Source organism: Hemitrygon akajei, chromosome 18 (genome assembly GCF_048418815.1).
Source record: "Hemitrygon akajei chromosome 18, sHemAka1.3, whole genome shotgun sequence".
Lineage (NCBI taxonomy): Eukaryota > Metazoa > Chordata > Chondrichthyes > Myliobatiformes > Dasyatidae > Hemitrygon > Hemitrygon akajei.
In genome coordinates, this window is record NC_133141.1 from 13,544,164 (window position 1) to 13,569,022 (window position 24,859).

At 38.9% G+C, this 24,859-nt stretch overlaps 1 protein-coding gene across 5 annotated transcripts in view; it reads left to right on the forward strand.

Moving 5' to 3' along the window:
• Positions 1 to 24,859, forward strand: part of LOC140741109 (electroneutral sodium bicarbonate exchanger 1-like) — a 205,331-nt gene that overhangs the window by 141,443 nt on the left and 39,029 nt on the right. For all 5 annotated transcript variants that reach the window (XM_073070876.1, XM_073070875.1, XM_073070871.1 and 2 more), the window contains exons 10-17: positions 416 to 562; positions 912 to 1,012; positions 7,061 to 7,235; positions 12,967 to 13,100; positions 13,801 to 14,046; positions 19,477 to 19,582; positions 24,020 to 24,181; positions 24,615 to 24,728. In XM_073070876.1, the coding sequence (XP_072926977.1) occupies positions 416 to 562; positions 912 to 1,012; positions 7,061 to 7,235; positions 12,967 to 13,100; positions 13,801 to 14,046; positions 19,477 to 19,582; positions 24,020 to 24,181; positions 24,615 to 24,728 (1,185 nt within the window). The remainder of the gene's footprint in view (positions 1 to 415; positions 563 to 911; positions 1,013 to 7,060; positions 7,236 to 12,966; positions 13,101 to 13,800; positions 14,047 to 19,476; positions 19,583 to 24,019; positions 24,182 to 24,614; positions 24,729 to 24,859) is intronic.

Consider the following 24,859-nt stretch of genomic DNA (forward strand, 5'->3'; position numbering starts at 1 on the left):
TGTGTGATTGAAACAATCATAACATTTCCTGTCAGGGTGCCTCTGATTAGAGGATTTAAACTAAAACATTTTAATATAAAGAACAGAATGAGATGATGGTAGTGTGAAAGCGGGTGAGCAGTTTCCACAATATTAAACTCTGCTCAGCTGGAGTAGAGAAATCCTACTAAACAGTAAGTTGCAAAGATGCTTCATGAAACATGATTAAAGGATAAAGTCGAGATATTGTAGTCAATAGTGCAATTATATTATACCTTGATTATCTAAATTAGAGTTCAAATGGGACCACAAACAAGACTTCACAAACTTACAAGCCTCCTTATGAATGTTATCAAATGGCATTCAAAAATAACATGCATATGCACTTTAATTTTTTTTTTAAATGTAAAAGATCATTGTTCTGCTTGCATTTCAGATATTCCATGATGTAGCCTACAAAGCCAAAGATCGCAGTGATCTTCTTGCTGGGATTGATGAATTTCTTGATCAGGTGACTGTTCTGCCCCCTGGTGAATGGGATCCTTCCATCCGAATCGAACCTCCAAAAAATGTTCCATCTCAGGTATGACTTTTCCATTGCAATCAAAAAGATCCTTGAAGAGGGTACTTGTGCATTACTTTGTTTTTGTTGCCAGCATGTAACACTGGCAACTTGAACTGTTAATCACAATGATATAATAATAGATGGGATATAGAGAAGTGCTGAGCTATCAAAAGGGACCAGAAGACATTTACCCTTTAAAAAATATATACTTTTTTCAAATCTTAAGGTACTAATTGGGAATAATTGCATCATCACTTTGTGTGACATTTCCACAAGGATATCTATAGACCTGCAGAATCTTCAAAAACCATGTGGAAATGATGTTTCATTGCACCATGTCTCATTCATATCTCCATTTGTACAATAGGAGAAACGGAAGCAGCCAGGAATCCCAAATGGTAATGCTTGCCATATTGAGCCTGAACCGCAAGTGGGCCACACAGGTCCTGAACTGCAGCGCACTGGAAGGTTTGTTGTAACTACTTGTATGGCATTTTTAACTAAACTTAAATTTTGGCACTCTCATTCTCAATATAAACCCACTTTGTTTATCTCATTTTCCTCCTTTTGTGAATGGTAAACTTCAGCTAAATTAACACAGCTACAGTGTGTGCTGTTGCTGTGACCTTAGCTGAAACCAATGCAGCTGTTTGACAGTGTAACTGAGAGACATATGGCAAATTTCAGAACTAGGTTGCTTTTTGTCTCATGTGGTACATTAAGATTACTCCGCCAGAGACCAGAAGTTCAAAACATTTTTCTTCTCTAAAAGCAAACTGTGTTCACAGAAAATGACTTTGTGATTCCATCAAAATAAAGCATCCCTTTGCATATTCAATTTTTAAGAAATCATTATTTGCCTTATTGACAAAACATCAAAAATTGTCTATTGAATTGTAACTAGTGCCTGCAATTTTTTCCTGATGGTTTGTAATTGTTCACCTCAATCAGGTTGCAATTCCCAATCGATACAGCTGCCATGGCACTTCATATCATTATTATATCCTATAAATTCATAAGGGATCCAGATCAATTACTGCTGGGGCAGATCTGATGTTCAGCAATTAGAAATATTTTATTGGGGTAACAATAAGATGAGAGATCTAAACATACCAGCTGACAGTCTACAGTAAAAAAAAGAGTAAAATTGTAGGTGGTATGAAGTAGCACTGATGATTAAGGCTGAATGTACTTCAGTAATGCGATGGGATGTAACAAAGACAACGTGGCAGTGGTCACTAAGTACAAATAAGAAATAGGAAAGTGTGGAAGAAAAATAAATTTTGAATTAAAAATTTTGTTGTTAAGCTTGACTTTGCCCAAGATGTAGGTCATGAGGGTGACGGGCTAAGATGCTGACTCTGTCTTGCTTGTGCTAGGTTACAATATGTCATGCCAATGATGTGGTATTACTGACCTTTGTCCAAGAAACAAAGTGACTAGCAGCCTGTCTGTTACATACAAATAAATAGGTATTGCTAAACTTTGTCCGAGTCTGTCTGGCTGATGGGGGAAGTGAATTTGGATATGCAGTTCTAATTTTGTGTACCACGTGGAAGCATTTGTAGACTTGCTGATACCTAACAGGTGCTTCTTAAAATTGTTGACCAAGTATGTTTAGCTGTTGGCTATTGCCCAAAATTTACTGTATAAATTTAAGATGCAACCTGGCATTGGCAGAGTCTTAAAATGGCTCTCTGTGATAATGTATTAAAGGATTAACTGTATACTGAGGTCTGTGTCTTTATTTCTGTTTGATAACCAAATAAAGTCTCTTACGGTAAATTGGCGATGAAATTCTTTTACAATAAAATATAAACAGGGTAGATTTCTTTAACAAAAAGAGATTAAGCCTTTAATGAGAATTGTGTACATGCCCACTGATTGTGGCTGGGAAGTAGTAGAACTTATAAATTCAGAGATTAAACAAACATGTAGTAAAGGCAGAGTGGTTTTAATGGGGGAATTTGAACTTGGATAAAGATTGAAAGCAGACAAACCTATAGATGAAAGGCAGCTGATATATTTTTTAAGAAAGATGAGAGGGAGGGATGAGGTGGGCTGGTAAGTGATTGGTTGAGCTAGGTGAGGTGGAATTGATGGGCAGATGGAGCCAAGTGGAGGAAGGTGAATGTTGAATTTTGTGACAAAGGTTGGTGGGTAATAAGTGGAATCAGGTAAGGAGAAATAGGCAGATGGAGCCAGGTAGGGTGAGAGGAAGAGGAAGATGGATGATGCAAAACTAGATAAAGGAAGGATGATGAGTGGATGGAATTGGGTGGGGTGTTGATAGGAAGGGTGCATTAAGGCAGAAGAAACCCAGGTAGGTAGATACATGAATAATGAGCAGATGGAACCAGTTGGAGGAAGAGTCCCATTGGGTTGCAGGCTGCACAAATGGAATACAAGATGTTGTTCCTGAAGTACCCTTTGGTATTTTTCAATTTTGGGGAGCCCATGCTCCCAGTCCCATTTCTACCTGTCTAATTAGGTCCTCTACCTTTGTTACCTTCTTCATTTCCCGTTAGCTAGATTCAATACTCTCCCATATTTGGCTCCATCTGCCCACCACCCACTTATCCAGGTTTCTTTTCCCATGGTTTACCCTTGTCATCCCCTTCCCCCATCTGGTTCCACATCAACTTCTGTTTTCACCTTCTCCCACCCCTCCTCTCTTCCTATCTGACTCCATATGCCTAATTATTATTTCTTCCCTTGTTTCTACTTGCAATATCTATCAACTACCAGCCTCTTTCTAAATTTCTCTCCTTTCCCTTCCCTTTTGCAATTTGGATTCATCACATCACCTGGTTTCATTTATCATCCAGTAACCCCCATCTCACCCCTCCCTCTCACTTCTACTTACTGGTTCTCTGGCTTTCTGTCCCGATTCAGGATCGCAACCTAAAATGTCGACCATTCATTTCCCTCTAAAGATACTTGCTTTGCTGAATTTCTCTAATGTTTTGTTTTACCCCAGTTTTTAACTTCTACGGTCTGTATTTGATAGAAAGATGTTTGCTGAAAAAAGATCAATAGGTCCTGAACTTGTAACAGTAAATAGATTGTAATAAAGTGATTGCACTAAAAGTAGTGAACTGTATATGGATTAAAGTGACCAGGGAACATCATATAGGATGCTTTTGTTTTTAAAAGAAAATAATCTGTGCTGCCCAAGAGGTCTCTAGATAACTTGTTTCACTTTACAGGCACCTTGATCTGTGGACCCAATGGCACTACAATTATGGGGATAAAGGGTACCTCGAGCAGCTGGGTCATTGGTCATTGCTTGCCATTAGAGATCTTTTTACAGTGTTGGCCAATTTCATGTTGGCATGAAGATGATGCAATGAGTGCCTGTAGAAACCATTTGACATCTGTGAAACATGCAAGTCTTGTTTTAAGGTGCTTAGAACATAGAAACATAAAAAACCTACAGCACAATACAGGCCCTTCAGCCCACAATGCTGTGCTGAACATGTACTCACTTTAGAAATTACCTCGCGTTACCCATAGCCCTCCATTTTTCTAAGCTCTGTGTACCTATCTAAGAGTCTCTTTAAAAGACCCTGTTGTATCCGCCTCCACCACCATCACTGGCAGCCCATTCCACGCACTCACCACTGTCTGCATTTTTTAAAACAAAACAACAACAAACAAACAAACAAACTTACCCCTGACTTCTCTGTAGATACTTCCAAGCACCTTAAAACTGTCCTCTCGTGTTAGCCATTTCAGCCCTGGGAAAAAGCCTCTGACTATCCACACGATCAATGCCTCTCATCAACTTATACACCTCTATCAGGTCACCTCTCATCCTCCATCACTCCAAGGATAAAAGGCCACGTTCACTCAACCTATTCTTATAAGGCATGCTTGCCAATCCAGGCAACATCCTTGTAAATCTCCTCTGCACCCTTTCTATAGTTTCCACATCTTTCCTGTAGTGAGGTAACCAGAAATAAGCACAGTACTCCAAGTGGGGTCCGAGTAGGGTCCTATATAGCTGTAACATTATCTCTCAGCTCTCGAACTCAATTCCTCGGTTGATGAAGGCTAATACACCGTATGCCTCCTTAACCACACAGTCAACCTGTGCAGCTGCTTTGAGCGTCCTATGGACTCAGACCCCAAGATCCCTCTGATCCTCCACACTGCCTAGAGTCTTGCCATTATTACTATATTCTGCCATCATATTTGACCTACCAAAATGAACCACCTCACACTTATCTCAGTTGAACTCCATCTGCCACTTCTCAGCCCAGTTTTGCATCTTATCGATGTCCAGCTGTAACCTCTGACAGCCCTTCCCACTATCCACAATACCCCCAACCTTTGTCATTAGCAAATTTACTAGCCCATCATTCCACTTCCTCATTCAGGTCATTTATAAGAATCACGAAGAGTAAGGGTCCCAGAACTGATCCCTAAGGCACTCCACTGGTGACTGACTTCCATGCAGTATATGACCCGTCCACAACCACTCTTTGCCTTCTGTGGGCAAGCCAGTTCTGGATCCACAAAGCAAGGTCTCCTTGGATCCCATGCCTCCTTACTTTCTCAATAAGCCCTGCATGGGGTACCTTATCAAATGCCTTGCTGAAATCCATATACACTACATGCTTAAAAGGGAGCAAACCACAATGGTATTAAAACAAAGATATCCCAATTTAACTTTTGTTTGTTGTGATTCTGGGTTTAGCTTTTGTGCTATGTGCAGTGCCTACCTAGATAACCAAAATGGCCTTGAGTTCAATTTCTGTATTCCTTTTTGTTGTTTTAAATGTCTTGCTGGCACTTTGTGATCTCGGCTTTAACTGCTAATTTCAATCCACCTCTACAATACTTGCAGTTTCAGTCACAACATTATACTGTCAATCCTCTAATTCTATACAAAACGGGTTGTAATCGTGAAATAATGTGCAATTATTTATGGATGGTTCCGGGTCTAGTGCAATATACTTGAGATTTGTTTAAATCAAGAAAAGATATGCGTGGAAATCTTCAAGTTGACTTTCCACATTTGATTGCCTCCTGTTCATTGGAGTGTTTGATCTATTTCACATTTTAATTGCAGCAATTCTTGAGTGCTACCTTCCAATTATGAACACTTTAAAATTAAACATGAGAGCTGGTTTTCTTCATCAGCTGTACCATATTCAATCTCACACCTGTGCCTTATCCCTAAAGCTTGATTATTTTCCAGTTTTAAATTTTGGCTTGGTGTTTTCCATTTTATTAGTATTAAGCAAAATTGGGTATTTATGGTATATATTTTTTAGAAATGTTTACTCTGGAAGCACTCACTTTTTATGCTTTGACAACGGCAGCTAATTGAATAAGTCTGCTTTTTTTTTTAAGTATGTGAATTTTTTATTCAAAAAACAACATAAAATGTTAATTCTGTATGGTTGCTATTTATTACCATTACAGTTTTTTTTTGTTAGTAGAAGTGAAAGAACATATTTCCAATGTCTTCAGGTGCTTGTTTTACACTATCTACTGGTTCAACCTGAATCTGAAGGCCTGCTTATTTTGCATTTAAATCCGCCTCATTCATTACCTTTTGAGCTTACACACATCTAAATTAAAAATCTTAGTTTGTTTAATTCTCAAGGCTACTGCCTTACCTGCCTTTCAACCCTCCTAAAGCCCTGCAGCAAGCCACACCTGACTTCCTCTCCATTCCTCAACTCTGTTTCCTTAAGTGAGTAGGACACAGGGTATGGCAGTAATGCAGGCAAATGAGATTAGTATAGATGGATATGGTTGTCAGCATAGATGTGGTGGACTAAAGGGCCTATTTCTATGCTGTACAATTTTAAGTCCTCTGATTTTTGCCTTTTAACCTATAATTGATAAGTGTCTTTATCAGTATACCTTAGATCCTCCATCAGGAATGTTCTTCTTGTTTCTTAGTAGATTTAAAACCTCCTTTAAAGTTGCATTTACCTGATTAACTCTGTTTGCTCTTCATTTGATACAGCTTACATTTATGTGATTTTTTTTGTGTTCCTTTACATTAAAGGTGCTATGTCTTCTGTAGTTGTTATTATTTAGTTATTAGCATTCAATGCAGTTTTCCAGAAGTAGTTTTAATGAAAAGATTGATGTTTTAATATTTTTGTTGGGGCTGTTATGACTCTGGTTTGCTCTGGATAGCCTGCATTTTGTTTGTTTTTCTTTTGGATTTCCACCAGTATTTCTATCTTTATTGTGAACCTTAGTATCTGTAAATTTTTGTACATGTCCAACTCTTCTAAACTTCCAGTTTCCTTTTGTGATTTGTAAACATGGGACCCAGCTTGCTTAATTTTGTTAAATTTGAATTGTTGATTATTATAAAACTTTTTTTAAAAAAGCTAAGCACTTTTTGAAAGGAAAAAATGTATTTAAAAATGAAGTTTTATCGTCTATTTTGTACTATTCCATCAACTAATTAATGTCATTCATAGTTACTGGGTAATCAGCATGTTGGAAATTTTTATTTCATGTGATTTATCTCAATTCTTTCAGGCTATTTGGGGGTTTGATCCTTGACATTAAACGGAAGATGCCTTATTTCTGGAGTGACTTCAGAGATGCCCTTAGCTTACAGTGTGTGGCATCCTTCCTGTTCCTGTACTGTGCCTGCATGTCTCCTGTAATCACGTTTGGTGGCCTCTTGGGAGAAGCGACAGATGGATGCATAGTAAGAAAGTCAAGGATGCTGATGCATTTAAATTGCTAATTTGACCTAAGTATAGCATTTCTGTCATATAACACAAATGACAATTAATCTTTAAAAATTCAGTAGTATTGAAATAGAAACCTTGCCTTTGGGAAATTTGAGATGTGTAAGTTATTGATGAACTTGTCAAAATTGCAGTGATTACTTTGCAAGAGTCACAAAGCATGGCAACAGGCCCTTCAGTTCAACAAAATCCACACTGACTAAAGATTAAGCTCTTTTAAAGATTAGCTATATTTGTTACGCTGTATGTACATCAAAACATCGTGTTATTTGTGTCAATGGCCAACAGTCGAAGATGTGCTAGAAGCACTAGCAAATATTGCCATACTTTTGGTGCCAACATAGCATGCCCACAACTTAATAACCCTAACTTGTACACCTTTGAAATACAGGAAGCACCTGGAGGAAACCCATACAGTCACAGGGAGGATGTACAAATTCCTTGCAGGGAGCAGAATTGAACCCCGATCTAACAGCTAGTGCTATAAATTTTCGTTTCAACAGCTACTCTACTATCTGCTCTCTACCAGTGTGGTAGTCTGTGCTGTGACTATCAACCCATCTGCACCAATCCTATACATGAGAAAGTCTTCAGATGCTGGAAATCCAAAGTGATACACACAAAATGCTAGAGGAACTCAACAGGTCAGGTACCATCTATGGAAATGAATAAACAGTCAATGTCTTGGGCTGGTCCTAAAGGGTCTCAGCCTGAAATGTCAACTCTTTATTCATTTCCATAGTTATTACCTGACCTGGTGAATTTCTCCAGCATTTTGTGTGTTGCGCCAATCCTACGCTAGTCCCATTTTCTTTATTCTCCCCATATCTCCATCAACTTGCCTAGATTCTACCCATTACATACATACCAGGGTCTAACCTAATATCTCACATGTCTTTGGGATGTCAGTGGCAGCCTACACTGTCACAGGGAGATCTTGCAAATTGCACATGTTGGGATTTAACATGGGCCACTGCAACTGTGACCCATGTTAATGCAATTTTATGGGTGCAATTTGAAAATATAGATTTTGATTATATGAAGTTTTCACTATTGTGAAGAGGTACATGTATATAACTTCCTGTAACTATTAATTAGAGATTATTGATTCTGCAGAGTGAGGTAAACTTGTCTTCATTGCCTTGGAATGGTGTGCTGTCTGGAGATGAGAAAAGAAAATTTGGCAGGAAGGATTGCACACTATTACTGGAACATGTTAGATTGTCTTCCTATTCCTTTAAGTTGTTAGAAAAGTTGGTAGGCTAAGGGAATGCAACCCATCCGGCCAAAATAAAGATGAACACCTGTCACAGTGTAATGATCAGTGTTCTGTACTGTTGCTGTTCTACATTCTATACTGCATTTGTGGATACATACTAATATCCACTGTGTACTATTGACTCCGAGACATGTATTAGTTTAACCTGGTTGTTTATGCTAGCAACATTTTTTTAAACCCATGCGATGTATCAAGTTCCAAATGTCAAGTTCTAATGGTCTGTGTGCATTGTTACAGAAAGTGAGATGTATTTGTGTTAAAGTTAAAGGTCAAGGGCATGGTTAATGGCTTACACATGGACCATAACTAGATGGAATGAATGATAGAATGAATGCAGAATGTTTAATAAAAGATCCCAATTTAAAGATGTGGATAATTACTGCAGGAAGCACCTCTAGAGGATGCATTCTGGGGGCTCAAAAATATAAGAGGAAGGAAAGGTGTTAATTTTGACATCCTTCACATCTTTCAGGATACCCTGATGGACTTTTTAGAATCCATTTACCTTGTAGAAAAGGTAGACTGTAATTTGGCATAGCATGAGATGATCTTTTTAGTGATAATTGATCGTCTCATGCTATGTCTGAGATCTTCTGTAGGCTGCAGTATTGGGAACAGCGCCCTTGATCTTTGGAATAGTGAGATCTTGCCTTCACCTGAGAGCTGACAAGGACCTTATCTGAAAGTTTGCAGATCTAACCTGCAGATCGAAGTGTTGGGGAGCACTTCGGGTCCAGTGATCACAATAGCATTAGCTTCAATATAATTATGGAGAAGGACAGGACTGGACCTAGAGTTGAGATTTTTGATTGGAGAAAGGCTAACTTTGAGGAGATGCGCAGGGATTTAGAGAGAGTGGAATGGGTCAAGTTGTTTTATGGGAAGGATGTAATAGAGAAATGGAGGTCATTTAAGGGTGAAATTATGAGGGTACAGAATCTTTATGTTCCTGTTCGGTTGAAAGGAAAGGTTAAAGGTTTGAAAGCGCCATGGTTTTCAAGGGATATTAGAAACTTGGTTCGAAAAAAGAGGGATGTCTACAATAGATATAGGCAGCATGGAGTAAAGGAATTGCTCGAGGAATATAAAGAATGTAAAAGGAAACTTAAGAAAGAGATTAGAAAAGCTAAAAGAAGTTACGAGTTTGGTTTGGCAAATAAGGTGGAAGTAAATCCGAAAGGCTTCTACAGTTATATTAAAAGCAAGAGGATAGTGAGGGATAAAATTGGTCCCTTAGAGAATCAGGGTGGTCAGCTATGTGTGGAGCCGAGGGAGATGGGAGAGATTTTGAATGATTTCTTCTCTTCGGTATTCACTAAGGAGAAGGATATCGAATGGTGTAAGGTGTGGGAAACAAGTAAGGAAGTTATGGAACCTATGACAATTAAAGAGGTGGAAGTACTGGCGCTTTTAAGAAATTTAAAAGTGGATAAATCTCCGGGTCCTGACCGGATATTCCCCAGGACCTTGAGGGAAGTTTGTGTAGAGATAGCAGGAGCTCTGACGGAGATCTTTCAGATGTCATTAGAAACAGGGATTGTGCCGGAGGATTGGCGTATTGCTCATGTGGTTCCATTGTTTAAAAAGGGTTCTAGAAGTAAGCCTGGCAATTATAGACCTGTCAGTTTGACATCAGTGGTGGGTAAATTAATGGAAAGTATTCTTAGAGATAGTATTTATAATTATCTGGATAGACAGGATCTGATTAGGAGTAGCCAGCATGGATTTGTGCGTGGAAGGTCATGTTTGACAAACCTTATTGAATTTTTTGAAGTAGTTATGAGGAATGTTGACGAGGGTAAGGCAGTGGATGTAGTCTATATGGACTTCAGCAAGGCCTTTGACAAAGTTCCACATGGAAGGTTAGTTAAGAAGGTTCAGTCGTTAGGTATTAATGCTGGAGTAATAAAATGGATTCAACAGTGGCTAGATGGGAGATGCCAGAGAGTAGTGGTGGATAATTGTTTATCGGGATGGAGGCCGGTGACTAGCGGGGTGCCTCAGGGATCTGTTTTGGGCCCAATGTTGTTTGTAATATACATAAATGATCTGGATGATGGGGTGGTAAATTGGATTAGTAAGTATGCTGATGATACTAAGGTAGGAGGTGTTGTGGATAATGAGGTGGGTTTTCAAAGCTTGCAGGGAGATTTATGCCGGTTAGAACAATGGGCTGAACGTTGGCAGATGGAGTTTAATGCTGAGAAGTGTGAGGTTCTACATTTTGGCAGGAATAATCCAAATAGAACATACAGGGTAAATGGTAGGGCATTGAGGAATGCAGTGGAACAGAGAGATCTAGGAATAACAGTGCATAGTTCCCTGAAGGTGGAGTCTCATGTAGATAGGGTGGTGAAGAAGGCTTTTGGAATGCTGGCCTTTATAAATCAGAGCATTGAGTACAGAAGTTGGGATGTAATGTTAAAATTGTACAAGGCATTGGTAAGGCCAAATTTGGAATATTGTGTACAGTTCTGGTCACCGAATTATAGGAAAGATATCAATAAATTAGAGAGAGTGCAGAGACGATTTACTAGGATGTTACCAGGGTTTCAGCACTTAAGTTACAGAGAAAGGTTGAACAAGTTAGGTCTCTATTCATTGGAGCGTAGAAGGTTGAGGGGGGATTTGATCGAGGTATTTAAAATGTTGAGAGGGATAGATAGAGTTGACGTGAATAGGCTGTTTCCATTGAGAGTAGGGGAGATTCAAACGAGAGGACATGATTTGAGAGTTAGGGGGCAAAAGTTTAAGGGAAACACGAGGGGGTATTTCTTTACTCAGAGAGTGATAGCTGTGTGGAATGAGCTTCCTGTAGAAGTAGTAGAGGCCAGTTCAGTTGTGTCATTTAAGGTAAAATTGGATAGGTATATGGATAGGAAAGGAGTGGAGGGTTATGGGCTGAGTGCGGGTAGGTGGGACTAGGTGAGATTAAGAGTTCGGCACGGACTAGGAGGGCCGGAATGGCCTGTTTCCGTGCTGTGATTGTTATATGGTTATATGGTTATAACCATGCAGCAGACTCTCATTATTGCATTGAAAAGTTCATTTCCATTTATTGTGCTGGAGCCTCTTCAATGAGACTTGTGCTGAAAGTCCTGACTTAGTAGTGAGGGTGACACCTACTGAGCCAAGCCTGACAGTAAACAATTGATTAAATCAGTGTTCTTTGCCTCACCAGATAACATAATGGGTTTGTTTAGTAAGTGAACAAAAGATGGGGAAATATTGTACACAAAAGCAGAAAAGAAACAGAACACTGGTTTATTTGCAGTAAGAATAGCTACAGTGTCTTGTGCAGTGGCCAATTGCCTGCCAATATGGTATGTAAGCTGTTGAGTTGTATTTTAGTCATGGTCTGTATGAAACTGATCATCATGGCAAAAGCAGCAGCCATTTGGCACATTTTGTTCAAAAGGGCTGCCTAACTGGGGTGGTAGAGTGGTTCAATAGTTAGTGCAGATGCTCTAACTCCAGTGACACCTGTTCAGTCCTGCAATAGAGCTGTCTGTGTGGAGTTTACATGTTTTCCTTGTGACCATGTGGGTTTCCCTTGGCTTCTTCCAACATCCCAAAGTATTTCTGGTTATTTTATTGGCTAATGCAAATTACTCTGAATGTAAATGACAAAAGAAACAGAGGAGTAGGTGGGCATATATGTCATAGAGAATAGATGGCAGGGAAATGGGACTCAAGGGATTGCTGTACAGAAAGCTGGTTTGGCTGAAATGGGCTGAATAGCTGTCTCCTGTGCTGTAATAAGAAAGTAAACAATGCAACTCCTACTGTTCTTTTGCAGCTCTGTCTTTTTTTTCTTTCAAGTATGTATTTACTTCCCTTTTTGAAAGCTGTTATTAAATCTATTTCCACTAGCATTGGGAAGTGAATTCTGGATTATCATAGCATGTGTGGGATGGGAGGTGCAGTAGGTGTGGGTGGTAGGAGGAGAAGCAAAGTAGAAGATGGTGGAATCTGTCTTCCTTCCAGTTACTTAAGACTGTTCTTCAACTAATGATCTTCCTAGTGGTGGAAACCATTTCTCCTATTTACTTTTTTTTTTTGAAAATACTAATGGTTATGAAGGTCTCTCTCAAGTATCTCCTCGCCTACTCCAAGGAGAATGTTACTGCCTTTTGTAGTCTTTCCATGTAACCCAAGTCCTGCATTCTCGGCACTTCACTGGTAAATCTCATTTACAACCACTTTGACTTCGTTCTTGAAGTTGGGTGTCCAGTATTAAACAAAATACTCTAGCTGAGGCCTGGCCAGTGATTTTCTGAAGGTTTAGTCTAACTTGTGCTCCTCACTAAATATTGCTATTTGTAAAATAAATAAATAAATATGATTCTAACATATTAATGGATAGCTGCTTTTATTTCTGCAAATTAATCTTTGGATTTCTTTTTCAGAGTGCAATTGAGTCTTTGTTTGGAGCTTCCATGACTGGAATTGCTTATTCCCTCTTTGCTGGGCAGCCTCTCACTATACTGGGCAGTACAGGTCCTGTGCTAGTGTTTGAAAAGATTTTGTTCAAATTCTGCAAGTAAGTAACTGTTAGGGGGATTAATAAATCTTCAGACACTGCACATTTCCTGCTATTTCATTTCTATACCATAACCACAAAATGCCAGCAAGTTCACAACTGTGGAATAGATGGGAAATCGAATGGTCTTGAAAATTCCCTAAAATTCTGAAATCTACGGAGCTTGAAAAGCTTTGTTTAACAAGTTTTTCCCCATCAGTAAATTATTTTCCCCATCAGGTAATACTGAATATTTTGAGTGCTTCATCTTGTTTTTCCCCTCCTGGTCAGGTCTTCTAATATTTTGTTTACATTACTAAGTGTGACATTAGGGGAAATTACTATGTGAGGGACAGCATAATAGTGGGCTTAAAGGTTTTTCTCATTTCACTTGTGTACTATTGGTTTTCTCACTTTGTCAAATTCTGTCTCCCTCCCGACAGTTCCCTCAATGTCTTCATTGATCTGGTATTTGAAAAATGAGTTTAAGTTCAGCTAAGTCCTCATACTGTTCAATCAATACAGATTTGATATGTCTCATACTCTTAAAACGCAGATCTAGAGGGTGCAAAGATTTATAATTTTAATTCCCCACCTTTCACTCCTCTATTGCAGAGCTCATCTATCTTTACTTTGAATGTAATTCTAAAGTATTACTGAGTTAGATAATTCAAATGTAAACCTAATTTCACTTTTTAATTAGATTTTTCTCTTTTTATAGGGACTATGACTTGTCTTACCTTTCTTTGAGAGCGAATATTGGACTTTGGACATCATTCCTGTGTATACTGCTTGTTGCCACAGATGCTAGTTCTCTTGTCTGCTACATAACTCGTTTTACTGAGGAGGCATTTGCCTCTCTCATCTGTATAATTTTCATCTATGAAGCCCTGGAAAAGTTGATCCATTTGGGAGAAATTTATTCTTTCAATATGCATTCAGATCTGGACCAGCTTACTCAATACTTGTAAGCATTATACTTTTGCTTCTTTGTCAAATGTTCTCTGGTCTTGCAGTATTATCATTCTGTGGAAGCTAGTTACTGTACTTTAGTTAAATGATTATTTTTGAAGTGTGAGCCAAATCTGAGTATTGGAAGGATGTTTTGCCATCTGGCATAACAAGTTCAATCCTGTTTCATTTCCCAGCAGGAAGTCATTGAAAATCTATGAAGGGCTAGAATACAAGGGGTGATTGATCAGTTCGTGGCCTGAGGTAGAAGTAGTCAATTTTAGAAAACCTAGCACATTTATTTTTCCTACATTTACACAATTAGTCCAGCGGTCGTGGAGCATACGGATCCCTTCTCTATAGAAGTTGGCGTCTTGGACCTCCAGAAGTGGTCCACAGCAGGGGTGATTGATAAGTTTGTGGCCTAAGGTAGAAGGAGATTATTAACTTCAAACTTTCTGCATAATCACTCAGAGTTGAACTGGACGTGCATGTAACGAAAGCTGTAAAACTTACCTCCTTCTACCTTAGGCCACAAACTTATCAATCACCCCTGCTGTGGACCACTACTACAAAGAAGGGCTCCATATGCTCCATGACCGCTGGACTAAGTGAATACGTGTAGGAGGGGACTACGTTGAAAAATAAATGTGCTAGGTTTTCTAAAATTGACTCCTCCTACCTTAGGCCACGAACTTATCAATCATTGTGTGTGTGTGTGTGTGTGTGTGTGTGTATATATATATATATATCAGAATTAAGGACAGCCTGGTCAAATAATTGTTCATGTTCACTTCACATTGCTCTAGTTAAGGACTTGAACACAATCAGATGGCAATATTTTATCTGATATACATCAGTTGTTGGCAAGTGTAAGATGGATTTTGGGAAAGGTGAACTGGATCCTTGGTTAACTAAAGGATCTTCTTGCCCACTCCCAATATACTTGAGCGGTTTCTACAAATGAGGACAGAAGCCAGGATAGAAGTGGTTGTAAGTAAGACAAAAAATGGCATTGGCCAAATTGGGTATGGGGATCACGGTGTGCAATGAATCCTTGTCCAATTTGAATACAGGAGGGGTACTCTTTTTATGTGGCCTGCTGATTAGCATGATTTTGTGTCCAGCACCAATCTGCCATAGGGATTTTGCACTGGAGCTTGGTGCACATCCTTCTCCAGTATAGAGCTGATGGCCAATTCCACCAGCTCATTTGTGAACCCAATCAGTCTGACTGATGTCTCTATTTCCATTGCCTCACATGCAGCTTCTATTAATTATGTGATCTCTGACTATTATCATCATTGCTGTGGACATCCATGATTAAAGAGGCTTCAAGTCAGCTAGTAATTTGTTCTCCAATGCCCTATTAGGATTGCCAAGGTAGCGTTGGCTTCTTGGACTCAGTCTGCCCCTCTGACAGCATCACTTGTGCTACACCCTTGCCTCTGCCAGTGCTCCCGTGTATTTCCAGCCAGCTAGCTTGCATTTCTTCCATCCATGCCAAGCTGCTGTTGGGCCACCTTGGCTCTCAGCTACTTAAGATTGATCTTCAAAGCCTTTTGCAATCTCCTCTTGAAAATAATAGCTATTGATATACCAGCTGCTAGAACTGCTCTGCACAGGAACACTGCAGTCGTGCAAAGATACACAGAAACAAAGGCATTGGGAAATGCAGAGGTGTGATGTGTTTGACGTAGTCAATAGGTTTGCTGTAGTTTACAAACCGTGATGGCTTTTATTTTTGCACTAAGGTCAAGATGACGCTGTGGTGGTTAGTAACTAAGGGAACTTGTGTTGAATTGAAATTGTGATTACTGTTATCTCAGTCAGAATTTTTTACTTGCAACTTTGGCAAGAAGGGACTGCTTAGCCTCCTTTCTCTTTCCACCCCATCCCTCACTGCTTTGCCCTGTATTTCCTCTTTCTGCTTCTGGCTCTTTGACTTCCCTTTTGATAGCTAGTGGCTAATGTCATGGAGGAATCTGCAATCCAAGCACTTGTCTGCTAGTCTCTGGCAAGAGAGTGAAATGTAATTGGCTGTTTTCAGATAGACAATATCAGCAACCACCTTTGTTACAGTGGATTGCAAATGTATGACATATGGAAAATGCCCCCAGTTCCAACCTGAAACAATTTGAATGCATGAAAGTTCATCACTGCCAACTTCACAGCCACTGATAATGTAGGCCTTGCCCTGCTGAGGCTGCAGTGGTAATTAGAAAAGTAATCTGCCCATAAAAGGCAGCAGCCACGATTGATAAAGCTGTTGCTAAATTTTTTTCAGAGTGTCTTGTCTTGTACAATTTTTGTTGAGGTTCTTGGGGATACTTGGCCTTGTTGGGGACACTTGGCCTGAAATGTCGACTACACTCTTGTCCATAGACGCTGCCTGGCCTGCAGAGTTTCTCCAGCATTTTGTGTGTTACTTGGATTTCCAGCATCTGCAGTTTTTCTCGAGGTTGCTGGGAGAATTTGCTTTCTGAACATGGACAGATTCTGCTTCCTATTCAAAACCCTTCTACCCCTCATTCTCCTTTCCTCCTCCTACTGTCCTGCTTGTCCTTCTATTCATGCTACGTCTCTAGGAAATGCTTACTAATGCACCCATTAGTAATTAATTTGTCACTAATTTGTGCACAAATTTTGAAGTCCTTAAGTATTGCCACATGATTCAATCAATAAGTGTTTCGGGGGGGACATCACGTGATGACGTAGGATCGAGACGTGGAAATCCAGCTCTCCCGTAAAAAAAAAAAGCAGTAAAATAATGATTAAGTGAAGAAAAGTTAGTAAATACTTTTTAAAAATTACTTATAAACTACTCAGGATTGTCTTAAGGTATGTCTCCTAAACAGAAGCAGAAGAAAACTACTACTTTGAAGACAACACAAGTTGGAAAAGAATCAAGGCCGGCCGCCATGAAAGAGCCTCGGGCTCAAGTGCATTTTACCTCCGGCGATACAGAACAGGAAACTGCGGCAACATCAACCGTTTCCAAAAAAAAAGAGCAACAGGAATGCGCATGCGTGAAGGAAGGGGCATGCGCAAACACGAGCAACCCAAACTACAAATCCCAGCTATGATCAGAACTGAAAGTGAATATGAGGTGGAATCAGATTCTCTGGATAAATCAGACGAAGATGAAGAGACAAACAAAGAAGAGCAACAGGAAGAGGTTGGAGGTGATATTGGAGACATAAAAAATCTTTGGTGCAAATAATGCATGAATTAAAAGCATTCAAAGTAATAAAAGAAGATATTAAAAATATGAAGATTATGTTTGATAAAATGATGAAAAGACAGGACAAAATGGACAAGAAAATTAAAAACTTGGAAGAAACAACGGGAGACACCATTGATAGAGTGAATAAAATGGAAGATAATATTTCTGCCTGGACATCAGAAAGAAAACGGTTGTTGGAAAAAGTGAATGTACTTGAAAATTTTAGCAGACGAAATAATATTAAGATTGTTGGACTTAAAGAAGGTATAGAGGGAGAGGATCCAATAAATTTTTTTCAAAAATGGTTTCCGGAAATTTTGGAAATGGAAAAAGGAACCCAGTTAATTGAAATTGAAAGGGCTCACAGAGCCTTAAGATCAAGACCTCAAGTTGATCAAAACCCACGATCAATCTTGATAAAATGCTTAAGATATCAAGATAAAGAAAAGATCCTGAAGGCGGCTGCCCAACGTGCCAGAAAGAGAAACGGGCCATTGATGATAGAAGGGAAAACAGCTCTTTTCTATCCTGATATAAGTTATGATCTTTTGAAGAGAAAGAAGGAATTTAATCCAGCGAAAAAAGTTTTATGGGAAAAAGGTTATAAATTTATATTGCGCCACCTGGCAACCCTGATAATTTTTTTGGATGACGGAAAAAGATCTTTTACTGATTATCGGGATGTGGAAGAATTTGCACAAGAACTCCCAAATATTTGCTAACCACAGCCAAAGATTTAAAAGTGAAACGGATTAAAGATGAAGACAGGGACAGTGAATGGAGTTGATGGATGTTTAAGGACAGAAGAATATTTAAATATATTCTTAATTATATGATACAGGGGTAGAAAGGTAAAAATTTGAGAAATATTAATCGAGAGTAGTGATATTATTTTTTCTTCTCATATGTATACTTTTTTATGTTACGGGGGAGCTGGGGGAACTTCGGATCAATTGCTACGGGATTCACGTGTGTAATCATGGTGATTGCCATGACCCGCACAATGGAGGGGGGTAATGTTGTGTTTTTTTAATTCACAACATTAGTATGGGGGTATTTTGTTTTTTTTCTTTATAATCTATTTTTCTTTAATCTTTCTTTCTTTGCCTGGACAATCGGGGGGGGGGGGGAGAGACACATAGCAACACAGAGAATTTTAAAAAGATTCTCCAAGGTACTACGAAAGTTGAAAAGTTAGGTATTACTATAGACTGGAGTAACCCTGTTAAAAATAATGACTAATTTACTGAATTTTTTAAGTTTTAATGTTAGTGGGCTTAATGGACTGGTGAAAAGAAGAAGAATTTTAACATACATTAAGATATAGCTTTTAGCTGCATTCCATTTGAAAAAATCACTTATAATTTAAGAGATAAATATGAAATATTTCTGAAAATTTGGTGCCCTTATTTACAAAAGATAGGATTAAATATATAGGTGCTCTGAAGATAAAATTATTGGTTATTTGCGGAAAGAAATAAATATATATACTAAAGCTATTATGAACTCCATGGAGCATGTGGGGATCTTCCGATATCCAGGCATTCTTTCTTTCTTTCTTTCTTTTCTCTTTTTTTCTTTAGAGGGGAAGGGTTGATAATTTTTTTTTCCTTCTGTAACCATTTGAAAATTCAATTTAAAAAAATTTATATTTTAAAAAAAGTGTTTCAAAAAAATAACCAAATTGTGGAAAATGCCATATGCTTATAGAATTAAAGTATCAACCAGCAACTTGCGTGCAAGTAACTGATGATCCCTTTAAAGAGTGTTTAGGGCTTTTACATTTCACAAGGTGTGCTCAACAAAGACATGAGTTCAAACATGGAGCAGTTAAGTCCAAACACTGTTATGGTGATTAATGTCATGTGCTAGTTGCTTTATACACTTCAGGAGGATGTTAGCCACGTACACACTTCTGCTTTCAAGTTGGCATATGTTGTGATTCTCAGAAAAGGTATGTGCATGGGCCATGGATCCCATTTTAAGTATGAAAGTGCAACCATAGTGAACAACCAGTTGGCACTCTCAAACTCAACTTTTGTTGCTGGTGATTTCAGTGAAACACAATTTTCTTTCGGTTAAACTATTTATATTATGTGGAATGTGCTTCAATTTCTTTTCTGCTAATAATTTGCTCAAGTTTGGTTCAAATTGGAAATAAACACATTTGGTTACATTCAAGTATCTTAAAAGTTTACTTTCTGTTTGTGTTCACTGTAGCTGTATGTGCACAGAACCGCATAATCCTAACAACAGAACTCTAGAGTACTGGAAGATGCAAAATATTACAAGCTCATCAATTCCTTGGGCAAATCTGACTGTCAGTGTAAGTTACAAAAAGTGAATGTTGATTGATTAGTCTTACTGATAATGTGAAGAAAGTAATGGATAGGAAAACATATTCTCAAAATTTTTCATTATTTTGTTTTGCTGTAATTTTAGTGGGCTGCTAATTAGAGAGAATGTTCCATTGTTTTAAAGATCATTTCTTGGGCTTCAAGTTTAAGAGAATGGTCTATCATTGCCATTAATGACTTGAAAGGATTATGTTTGTGTTGCTTATTCTGATGTTTGTTGGGTCATTTAAAAACATTTGACACAAGAGAATTTGGTGTGTGGAGTTATGTGGGAGGTCGATGGGGACTATAGGGAAAGCAAAATGATATTAATATAATTTTAGTGTAAATGGGTGGTTGAGGGTTGGTGCTGACTTGGTAGGCTCAAGGCCTGTTTCTGTGTCTCAGTCCTGGTATGGGGTTTTGACCCAAAACATTGACTGTTCCTTCCTTGTGCTGCACTTCATCAACAGATGCTGGTTGACCCACAAAGTTCTTCCAGCAATTGTTGTTCCAGATTCCAGTATCTGCAGATTTTTGTCTGTTTCCTACAGCTCTGCATCTTGCAACTTTTGCATTCTTTGTGTGCTCTTGCTCACTTACTGCCCACATTAACTTATCAATTCGATGACTTCATCTGTAGCTTATCCCCATAGCAATCCTAGTCTTGCCCTACCAGATATTTTGTCCTGTCCATTCCTCCCTCATCCTGTTTTCTTTCTTTCCTAATTTTGATGAAAGGTCTACAACATGAAACATACCAATTTATTTCCATAAACACTGCCTGATCTGCTGAGAGTTTCCAGCATTTTCTATTTTTATTTTGGGACTTGTTCGCGCATGCGGGTGCGTGTGTGTGTGATTTATGATAAATACATTGATTTATCAACTATTCAGTTACCTTCAACACGAGTTCCCAAGATGAAAAGGACCATTATTTTATGTTGACTTGTGGCTTATAGTTGATAAATTGTAAGCTCCACATGGATCAACTACATTTAATTTAACATTCTGCCATGCTGCATCACTATTTGAGGCAGATTTTACTTGATTACTTGAATTTCAATTGTTGTACACATTCTTTCAATTTTGTAACCTTGTATATAGAAAATAGAAATCTACAGTGCATTACAGGCCCTTCAGCCTACAATGTTGTGCCAACCATGTAACCTACTCCAGAGACAGCAAAGAATTTCCCTACCACATAGCCCTCTGTTCTTCTAAGCTCCATGTACCTATCTAAGTGTCTCTTAATAGACCCTATTGTATCCATTTCCAGCACCACCGCCGGCAGTGCATTCCACGCACCCACCACTCTCTGTGAGTAAACTTGCCTCTGACATCCCCTTTGTACCTACTTCCAAGCACCTTAAAACTATGCCCCCTCGTGTTAGCCATTTCAGCCCTGGGAAAGAGCCTCTGACTATCCACACAATCAATGCCTCTCATAATCTTCTACACCTCTATCAGGTCACCTGTCATCCTCCGTTGCTCCAAGGAGAAAAGGCCGAGTCAACTCGACCTATTCTCATAAGGGATGCTCCCCAATCCAGGCAACATCCTTGTAAATCTCGACTGCACCCTTTCTATGGTTTCCACATCCTTCCTGTAGTGAGGTGACCAGAACTGAGCACAGTACTCCAAATGGAGTCTGACCAGGGGCCTATATAGCTGCAACATTACCTCTCGGCTCCTAAACTCAATTCCATAATTGGCGAAGGCTAATGCACCGTACGCCGCCTTAACCACAGAGTCAAACTGTGCAGCTGCTTTAAGCATCCTATGGACTCGAACCCCAAGATGCCTCTGATTCTCCACACTGCCAAGAGTCTTACCATTAATACTATATTCTGCCATCGTGCTTGATTTACCAAAATTAACACTTATCTGGGTTGAACTCCAGCTGCCACCTCTCAGCCCAGTTTTGCATCCTATCGATGATGTCCTGCTGTAACCTCTGACAGCCCTCCACACTATCCACAACACCCCCAACCTTTGTGTCATCAGCAAGTTTACTAACCCATCCCTCCACTTCTTCATCCAGGTCATTTATAAAAATCACAAAGAGGAGGAGTCCCAGAACAGATCCCTGAGGCACCCCACTGGCGACTGACCTCCATGCAGAATAAGAACCATCTATAACCACCCTTTGCCTTCTGTGGGCAAGCCAGTTCTGGATCCACAAAGCAAGGCCCCCTTGGATCCCATGCCTCCTTACTTTCTGAAGGAGCTTTACATGGGGAACCTTATTAAATGCCTTACTGAAATCCATATACACTTTATAATTGACTATTCTTTAGATACTCTCCAAGTTTTGGATAACTGTATCCCTTGCAATTTGGGTATTATCAACATCTGTTTCTTTCTTGTGGTGCAAGGATCAAAGAGTCATATCTCAACAAATGTGCAGCAGAAAGCATCTAACACTGCTTTTACCTTTCAGATACAAGGCCGGGACAAGTAGATCATTCATCTCGCCAACCACTCTTAAACTGTTTTCTGTGCATATCTGAATAACATGCTGAGTGATGGTCTACAGGAAGTTGCTTTGGTTATTCAAAGGCAATTATAAAATGCAGTACCTATAAAAAATAAAAAATAACACCCCCCCCCCCCCAGAAGTTGTAATGCTTTTTTTTTTACAGCAATGAATTATAGTGGAATTAATTTAACTTTTTTCTTGACACTGATCAACAGAAAAAGACTACTTCGTGTCAAAGTGAAAACAGATCTAAAACCAAGCGATCTAAATTAATTACAAATATAAAACACAAGATAATTGATTGTATAAGTATTCGCCCCCTCTAGTATGACACACCAAATCATCACTGGTGCAGCCAATTTATTTTGGAAGTCATATAATTAGTTAAATAGAAATCTGTTGTTTGAGACCTGTGTGCAGTCAAGCTAGTCACTGAATATCCCTTGAAGTACAGTTAAGTCAATCATCAAGAAATGGAAAGAATATGGCGCAGCTGTAAATCTGCTCAGAGTAGGCTGTCCTCAAAAACTGAGTGACCAAGCAAGAAGGGGGCGAGTGAGGAAGACTACCAAGAGATCTATGACAACTCTGGAGGAGTTACAAGCTTCAGTGGCTGAGATGGGAGAGACTGCACAAACAACAACTGTTATCTGGGTGCTTCACTAGTCACAGCTTTATGGGAGAGTGGCAAAGAGAAAGCCACTGTTTGGGGAGGTGGGGAGGAGAACACTCACACGAAATCTTGGCTAGAATTTGCCAGAAGGCATGTGGGATACTCTGAAGTCGACTGGAAGAAGGTTCTGTGGCCTGATTAATCCAAAATTGAGCTTTGTTTGACACAAGCCAAACACCGCACGTCATCAAAAACACACCATCCCTACTGTAAAGCATGATGGTTGCTGCATCATGCTGTGGGGATGCTTCACTGCAGCAGGCCCTGGAAGGCTTGTGAAGGTAGAGGATAAAATGAATGCAGCAAAATACAGGGAAATCCTGGAGGAAAACCTGATGCAGTCTGCAAAATAACTGTGACTTGGGAGAAGGTTTGTTTTCCAGCAAGACAATGACCTCAAGCATAAAACCAATGCTACCCAGGAATGACTTGAAAACAACTAAGTTAATGTCCTGGAGTGGCCAAGTCAGAGTCCAGCCTACAATCTAATTGAGAATTTGTGGCTGGACATGGAAAAAGGCTGTTCACTCTTGATCCTCATACAGTTTGACAGAGCTTGAGCAGTTTTGTGAAGAAGAATAAGGAAAAAATTGCAGTGTCCAGATGTACAAAGCTGATAGAAACCTATCCACACAGACTCAAGGCTGTAATTGCTGCCAAAGCTGTATTTACTAAATACTGACTTGAAGGGGGTGAGTAATTATGCAGTCAATTATGTTGTGTTTAACAATTGTAATAAATTTAGACCAATTTGTAAAAATTTATTTTCACTTGACACGAGTCTTTTTCTGTTGGTCAGTGTCAAAAAAGCCAAATTTATCCACTGTGATTCAATGTTGTAAAACGATAAAACATGAAAGCTTCCAATGGGTGGTGAATACTTTTTATCAGCACTGTATATGGTTGTACATTTTTAAATTGTCTTGTTGCACATAAAACATAGATCATGGTCTAAGTGGAGTTCACGTAAGAAGGATAGGTAAATATGGAGCACATTGAAGTAATGAATGGTTCAAATCTTGGTGGTAGCAACAAATTGCTGGTCAGTCCTGTTATGGGATAGGTAAAGATTACATCAGAAAGACTGATAGTGATATCATGTGATAAACACCTAATATTGTGGATATCATAATCTGATTTTCATTTACTGAAGATTATTTCAGTGGTGTGTGGAACATTCTAAACAGTGAAGGCACCAATACAATAGTGCTCCAAACACTAGTCCATTGTAACATATTTAATTTGATCTGTCTATTGTTTTTCATTATTTAGGACTGTAGGACATTTCATGGTGAATTTGTTGGCCCTTCATGTGGACCCCATGGACCATACACCCCAGATGTCCTTTTCTGGTCTGTTATATTATTCTTTTCTACATTTGCCCTATCAGGGTTTCTCAAGCAGTTTAAAACAAGTCACTATTTCCCAACTAAGGTATGTACAAGTTGTTTATCGTGTTTTCTTTTAAACAATATTTTTTGAAGTTTGCAGTTTCTATTTTGCAGAAGATTGTTTTGCACTTTAAAAAAAAACAAGTAATGAATATGGATAATGAGGAATGTTCCCAACTTCTAGTATACAATATACTGTATTGTACTGTATACCTTGGTTTGGTATAGGTCATCACTAGTAAGGGAGTTCTACTGAAAACATGTTAGACCCATTATTTATAATGTATTCCTTTTTGTCTACAATTCCTATGGCAAGGCTACTCTGTTAACTTTTCATTTGGTTCTGTATACCATTGCTTGCATGAAGCTAAAAATAATTTCTGGCATACTTAAATTATTTTTGGAAAAAAAACTCCCATTTATTACTTGTGATAGCTAGTAAAACTACTTTGTTCACGAATGATATTTAATGGCAGGTACGGTCGATGATAAGTGATTTTGCAGTTTTCCTGACCATCTTGTCCATGGTTCTTATTGACTGTGCCTTGGGAATACCATCACCAAAGCTTCAAGTTCCCAGCATCTTTAAGGTAACAATGTAAACCTAACTTGGGGGATTGTTCAGGGTTCTCAAAGGGATAGTAATTATTACTTTGAGGTGAGCAAATTAAGGTTGCAATTAGAGGGGAATGTCTATTAATGCTGAGTACAACTATCTTTT